The 7,602-nt window shown below is 36.9% G+C and overlaps 1 protein-coding gene across 1 annotated transcript in view; it reads left to right on the top strand.

Annotated features, from left to right (window-relative positions):
* The window catches only part of lrrc9 (leucine rich repeat containing 9), a 37,717-nt gene extending 35,326 nt beyond the window's left edge, over positions 1-2,391 (top strand). The window contains exons 28-32 of the mRNA XM_056470872.1: positions 140-208; positions 310-435; positions 521-653; positions 1,412-1,568; positions 2,222-2,391. Of these exons, the coding sequence (XP_056326847.1) occupies positions 140-208; positions 310-435; positions 521-653; positions 1,412-1,568; positions 2,222-2,270 (534 nt within the window). The 3' untranslated portion in view covers positions 2,271-2,391. The remainder of the gene's footprint in view (positions 1-139; positions 209-309; positions 436-520; positions 654-1,411; positions 1,569-2,221) is intronic.
* Positions 2,392-7,602: the final 5,211 nt, after the last annotated feature.

Genomic DNA, 7,602 nt, shown 5'->3' with positions numbered 1-7,602 from the left:
GGGTGCTGTGTGTACATTGATGATGAAAAAAATGATTTTAGCAAATGGCTTCAATATAACAAAGAGTGAAAAAATTAAGAGAGTCTGAATACTTTCCATACCCACTGTACATCTAAAGTGCTTTTTACTTGTGTTATAGGATATTTCAGAGCTGGAGAAACTGGAGACACTGCCTTCCCTCCTAGAACTGTCTGTAATGGGCAATCCAGTGAGTCCCCCCACCCACACAATCAATGCTCTGCATGAAGAGACTTCACACTGAGCTCCTGACTGAACAACAAACCAACCATAATTACTACCATGTTGCAGGTGACACGGCGATCTCTGCACAGGCCGCCAGTGATACTGCATCTGTCCATACTGCAGGTTCTGGATGGAGTAACTGTCAGCCTGGAGGAAAGAACCAGGGCAGAGCTTTTAAATAATGAAGCACAGGTAACTCACACTTACTCTCCAGATCAACTGAACTGATCACATACAACTGACACAGTAAATAGAAACATTTACCTTGTGTGTGAAGAGTTCTAGTTCAGGTGGTGAAATGACGTTACCGGGTTTAGTACCAATGGTGACCCGACCGACTCCTTTAAGAAGTACAGGAATGCACACACTTGTAGCTGACCAGCAGGATGACACACACGATACCAGCAGATGTACGTATACATACAATTCATACAGACACACACTGTATGTGTAATATACTGAAGGTAAAAAAAATCAACAAATGATCTCTCCATACTTCTTTAGCTGATTAATTACACCACAAGTTGCTACCTTTTTTGTATTACAAGTTTTCTACAGTGTTTTGTTTAAATTTAGTTTAATTACATGCTAATTTGAATACATTTTTATTCTTAAATTTGAACACTGCATGAAATCAACCTCAGAGTTATTTTATTAAATTTTTTCTCAGTCCATAGTTCAGAAAATACTGCAAACAGACTGAAATAAAATACTTTTAAAAAAATTTTTGTTGAACAAAATGCTTTAACTGAACAGGCAAGTTGGGTATGAACACATGCCCCTGTAGAAACCTTCAGAATACAGATATGAATTAAAATGTGAAGTTTGTAGTATGTATAAGTGCTGCTGAAGTGGAGATTTATGCAGGGTGAAAAAAAAACTCATTTTGAAAAATGGCCTTTCAGAGTCTACAGTAATGATTTGTGTATGGTAATTGAAATCTACAGACACAATGATATACTTAGGATACTTAAACGTGTATTTATTTATTTATTTTACATTATACTGAATAAAAAACACTATGAAAAGCCAAAAAGCCCAAAATCTTAACATTGAGAGGTGTCTGAAAAAACGGTTTTTGCCTCGCGTTGTCTCGCCTTAAACACAAACGGATGCCTAGTAGACATTTCAAATCAAATCAAATCAGGCCTTTTTCGTGTGTTTCTAGATAAGAAGCAGAGAGCAGTTGCCTCTCTATTACGTGGAGTTCAGAGTGACGTTAACTTCAGACAGTTTAGAGGATCTTCCAGTCACTACATGACAGCACTGCAGCAAAGCGGATACAGAGTTCTGTCCACTTTCCCTAACACTGATTCTGAGACCAGGTCTGTAAACACACACAAAAACACACACACACACACACACAACCTTTATGTAAAGGTAAAATGTGAAGCCCGATTCACACCAAAGATGATAACTATACCATAACAATAAAATATGTGTGTATTCTAAGATGGACAAAAAAAAGACTTTTGTGTGTTTTTCTGTTGGTAGCTTGACTAGTTAATTTTATCAGTTTATTATCACACCAAAACCCCCAGTAGGTGGAAACAAGTCACTAATGAGTAATTCATTCAAACAATTTGTGCTAAATGTGTTCATAAATGGATCAGGGGCTAATTGTTTTGATCAAAAACAGATTCATTCAGAAACAGTAATACAGAACAAATTATGTCTAAAATGTAACTCACTCTTTATTAACTCGTTTGCTGAACTGTGGTATAAAGTGAATGTCAATGTCAATTTGTTTACATGCTGATATTCAGAGAAAAGTGCATTTTGCTTTTGTGATATTACTTAATTATTTCATGTATCAAATATATATAAAACAAACTCATACAATGATTTTTTACGTTCTAACAGGTTTTATCACACTGAATCATTTGTGCACTATCATACATTTGTATAGATAATAATATATATATTTATTTGATTGAATGGACCTTGATGGGGTTAATAATCATGGTGTTCTCTACAGGTATCAGTGTCACAGTGGACCCAGACCACCTCCTCCTCCTCCTCTGTAACATCAGGGCTATAGAAAGTATGTGTGCCACGAGTTTCAGCTTTGATCTTGTGTATTGTTGTTTACTGAGGCTCTCACATTTATAAACTCTGAATCTTAATATGTATTTATTTAAGATAGCAGTATCAAAGATATTAAATGTGTATTTTGCATTTAAGTCTCTGAGTGGGACCATTCTTTTAACAAATCAATGAATTCATGAACAGTATAGAGACATAGACAGTATATATTAGAGTTCATACAAGACATTTGTTAAAAATATTTAACTGTAGTTGCAAAACTTGGCCATTGAGGGGTCCCAGAGGACTGATTCATGCAAATTTATTTGACAAGTCTGTGAAAATCAGTAGCATATTTAAAATATTATCATACTACATATACACACTCATTGGCCACTTTATTAGGTACACCTGTCCAAGTGCTTGTTAACGCACTGAGCATCAGAATGGGGAACATGGCATGGTTGTTGGTGCCAGATGGGCTGGTCTGAGTATCTGCTGATTTACTGGGATTTTCACACACAACCATCTCTAGTGTTTACAGAGAAAAAGGTCAGAAAAAGAGAAAATATCCATTGAGCGGCAGTTCTATGGGCGCAAATGCCTTGTTGATGCCAGAGGTCAGAGGAGAATGGTCAGACTGGTTCAAGCTGATAGAAAGGCAACAGTAACTCAAATAACCAATCGTTACAACCGAGGTATGCAGAAGAGCATCACTGAATGCACAACATGTCGAACCTTGAGGTGGATGGCCTACATCAGCAGAAGACCACAACGGGTGCCACTTCTGTTAGCTAAGAAGAGGAAACTGAGGCCACAATTCACACAGGCTCAAGAAAATTGGACAATAGAAAATTAATAGAAGAAAACGCTGCCTGGTCTGATGAGTCTTGATTTCTGCTGCGCCATTCAGATGGTAGGGTCAGAATTTGGCATCAACACCATGATAGAATGGATCTATCCTGACTTGCATCAACGGTTCAGGCTGGTGATGTTGGTGTAATGCTGTGGGGGATATTATCTTGGCACACTTTGGGCCCTTTATAACCAACTGAGCATCGTGTCAACGCCACAGCCACCTGAGTATTGTTGCTGACCATGTCCAGCCCTTTATGACCACAGTGTACCCATCTTCTGATGGCTACTTTCAGCAGAATAATGCACCATGTCATATAACGAATGATCTCAGACTTGTTTCTTGAACATGAAAATGAGTTCACTGTACTCAAATGGCCTCCACAGTCACCAGATCTCACTCCAATAGAGCATCTTTGGGATGAAAGGGAGATTCACATCATGGATGTGCAGTCGATATATCTGCAGCAACTGCATAATGCTATCATATTAATATAGACCAAAATCTCTAAGGAATATTTCCAGTACCTTGTTGAATCTATGCCACGAAGGATTAAGGAAGTTCTGAAAGCAAAAGGGAGTCCAACCCGGTACGAGTAAGGTGTACCTAATAAAGTGGCCGGTGAGTGTATGTTATAATATACCAAAAAAGTGAATTAATCATCATGTGTATTTTGCATCATGTGTCAGATTTGCCAGTTGTTTGTAATTATAATGACCAGAAAGTAAAAGCTCATCTAGACTGTCTTTTTGATACATTTAGCGTTTTTCTTTACCCTAAACATTGTAGATATTCTAATTCCCAAACTAGCAGATGAGTGTATCTGGAATCTGGAAAAAAAACCCTGAAGGAATGAATGAATGAATGAATGAATAAAGTTTAATTCATTCATTCATTTTTTTTTCTCCAGATTTTGGCTGATATTTTTTAAATGTTTCCTTGATTTAAGTATATTAGAAAGATAATTAATAGAAAACAGACAGCAGTCATGATTTTTTATCAATACTACTATTCTAATAATGATAATAGGTTACTGTTTTTACAGTATAATACAATCTGCATTACTGTACATAATCAATTATGTAATTAAATATATTATTTTATGAAGGTTTGGTTAGTATTCTGTAAGTGTTTACACAATAATACAATATTGTATAATCTAATTACACAAATCTAAAATATAATAGTATAAAATAATACGGTCTGCATGATTGTACATGAGCACTGAGAAAAAAAACATTTCCTGATATTTTATACACACTAAACTACTGGTGGATTTGAGCTTTTGTGTTGGTTTTTCTTTTTAGGACAAACACATCACACACACACACACACACACACACACACACACACACACACTCACACAGTTCAGAGTTTTGCCATCAGCTTTTCTCCAAGACATAAAAGCCCACTCTGGGGTGAAATAGTTCTCGTTACAGCTCTAGCAAACAGTGATTTGTGTCAGACTGTGACACTGAAAAGAGAGCAGAGGTTTTAGTCTGATGTGTTTATTTTCAGTCGGCTGTATTATGAGGGCAGTTTAGCAGCACAGCTGAAAATCCAATGGCTGGAGAAATTCAAAGGCAATCACGCACATAATGTGTTCAGTAAAAACCTGTTATCACAGCTCAAGGTAATTCTCTTCCTGTTTTCCTCTGCAGTGTAATGGTGGGGGGTCGGGATAAAAAAGGGAAGAGAGAGAACCAAAACCGACAGAATAAAAGAAGATATATTAAAATGTGTGGAGAATGAGAAAGGAAGGCCAGAGTGAATGCTGTTGAATTTAATGTCGGACCTGCTGTGGAAATAACACAGAACAGGACAGAGATACACCTGAGCATTTGGCAGTAGGATTGCTTCTATTTGAGTTCTCTTTTTGCTCTCAGATTTGCCTGTAATTATAAGGAAATTAAAGATTAAACAATTTTTTACAAGTCATCATAACATCATAGATTTTTTAACTGTTATAATATTAAGAAGAACTAGAAAAGTAAAGTTTGTAGACAAACTTTATGGTGGCTTGAGAAAGCCTCGTCTGAAAGTCTGAAGTAGTTTCAAAGTTTAAATAATTGAAGTAGTTTAAGACGTTTGAAACAGTCGGCATAGATAGAGAACTACAAATATGTCAGCATGTTTCTAGTATGGATTGGCATGTTTCTTGCTAGGCAGTTGAGAGGGGGTACTGATTGGTTGCTAGGGTGTTCTGAATGGTTGCTAAGGCGTTGCTAGGGTTTTCTGAGTGGTTGCTAAGGTGTTGCTAGGCAGTTGCTAGGGTGTTCTGAGTGGTTGCTAGGTGGTTTCTAAGGCGTTGCTCGGGTGTTTTGACTGGTTGTTAAGACGTTGCTAGGCAGTTGCTTAGGGTGTTCTGAGTGATTGCTAGGCAGTTGCTAGGGTGTTCTTTGTGGTTGTTAAGGTGTTTTATGTTGTTGTAAGATGTTGCTAGGTGGTTGCTAGGTTGTTCTGAGTGGTTGCTAAGGTGTTGCTATGTTGTTGCTAGGTTGTTGCTAGGCAGTTGCTTGGCTGTTTTTTTAGTGGTTGCTAGGGTGTCCCAGGTGGTTGCTAAGGTGTTGCTATGCGGTTGGTAAGGTTTTCTGAGTGGTTGCTAAGGCGTTGCTAGGCAGTTGCTAAGGTGTTCTAAGTGGTTGCTAAGGTATTGCTAGGGTGTTCTGAGTGGTTGCTAGGATGTTGCTATGGTGTTTTGAGTGGTTACTAAGGTGTTGCTATACGGTTGCTAGGGTGTCCTAGGTGGTTTCTAAGGCGTTGTTAGGTGGTTGCCAAGGTGTACTGAGTGGTTGCTAGTGTGTTCTAGGTGGTTGCTAAGGTATTGCTATGGTGTCCTAGGTGGTTACTAATGTGTTGCTAGACGGTTGCTAAGGTGTTCTGAGTGGTTGCTAGGGCGTTGGTAGGTAATTGCTAAGGTGTTCTGAGTGGTTGCTAGGTGGTTGTGAAGGCATCGCTAAGTGGTTGCTTAGGGGTTGTTAGGCAGTTGTTAAGGTGTTCTGAGTAATTGCTAGGCAGTTGCTAACATAAATTTGCATGGTTTCTAGAATGAATTGGCATGTTGCTAGCATGTTTCTATTTATAGTATAAAGTAGCATGTTGTTAGCATGAATTTAGTATGAGTTAGCATGTTGCTAGTATGATTAGTATGTCTTTAGTATGTTTCTAGTATGGATCAGTGTGTTGTTAGTATGGATTGGTTTGTTGTCAGTTAGTCCAATGTTAAGTCAATGGCAGTTTTTTTTACAATAGTAGTTTATGGGACAGTTGCTAGGGTGCCATAAGTGGTTGTTAGGGTGTGGCTAGTAAGTTGAAAGGTCATCTGTGATTGGCAGATTGGTAGTCTTTGAGTTAAATGAGCCCAACCTTTAGTCTGTGACAGTCTAGCAAAAAAGTTATGAGGTCAGAATATTTGGTCTAATGTTAAGTCAGTGGGACTTTTCAGAATTTTCTGGGTCAGTTTTCGGAAACTGTAAGTCATATCAGTTAGAAAATATATAGCAACTTAATTCAGTATAGTTTGGAGGTTTGGAGTTAGTTTGGTGTTTGTAGTATGAATGGTAGGAGGAGATGCGTTCATAAAATAATAATATAAGAAGAAGAAGACGAAGAAGAATATTAAGTTTATGTAGTATGTTGGCTTTCTCAAGCCACCATAATAATAAATGTTTTACAAAATGGTTCATTTAAAAAAACGGTTTCAGATTACCTCATTTCTTAAAATTTTTCTGATTAGGATTCCATAATGTTTCCATATTATTAGAATCATATTATTGCATCATATTAATGCAATATTTAGTCATGTTTGCATGTGTAAATAAATAAAGAAATGTAATCCGCATGTAAAAGATAGAAATAATTAGTTTCTTTTATCTTGTAATGACGTGAACATAGAAAGAATTTTGATTAAGACATAAATAATGATTAAGAAGTGTTTCTTCGTTTTTAGGTTGAATGTAATGGCTCATTTAGTTCTTAATTTTCTTGACATTGTGTAAATACGTGGTTTCTGCAGGTATTATGGTGGCTTTTAAAAGCCTTTTCAAGACCAAGTAAAAAAGAACAATTAATTTAATAATTTGAATGGAACAAGTCAATATGTTCTCTAAATGTAAATTTCTAGGGAGCAGACAGTGAATTGTATTAGCAACATTTAAGAGCTTGAAATTACAACACATAACTACATCGATAAGGTTTGAGTTACTCTGCTCCCAAACATTAGAATATGGAAATAGATTTTACTGTATACAATCTGATCACACTGTAAAAATTATTGTGTGTGTGTGTGTGTGTGTGTGTGTGTGTGTGTGTGTGTGTGTGTGTGTGTGTGTGTGTGATTCTGGAGAAGCAAAATGTCATTTGTAAGTCTTGTTTTAAGAGAAACTGATCAAAATAAAGCAGGTTTTATCATTAAAACAAAAACAAATGCGCGACAGTGGAGACGTGTAAATGGTTTCCCGCTTTCTTCAAAAATCTTC

This window comes from Danio aesculapii, chromosome 13 (assembly GCF_903798145.1).
Source record: "Danio aesculapii chromosome 13, fDanAes4.1, whole genome shotgun sequence".
Taxonomy (NCBI): Eukaryota; Metazoa; Chordata; class Actinopteri; order Cypriniformes; family Danionidae; genus Danio; species Danio aesculapii.
The sequence above is the reverse complement of the archived record's forward strand: the minus strand, read 5'-3'. Positions and strand labels throughout refer to the sequence as shown.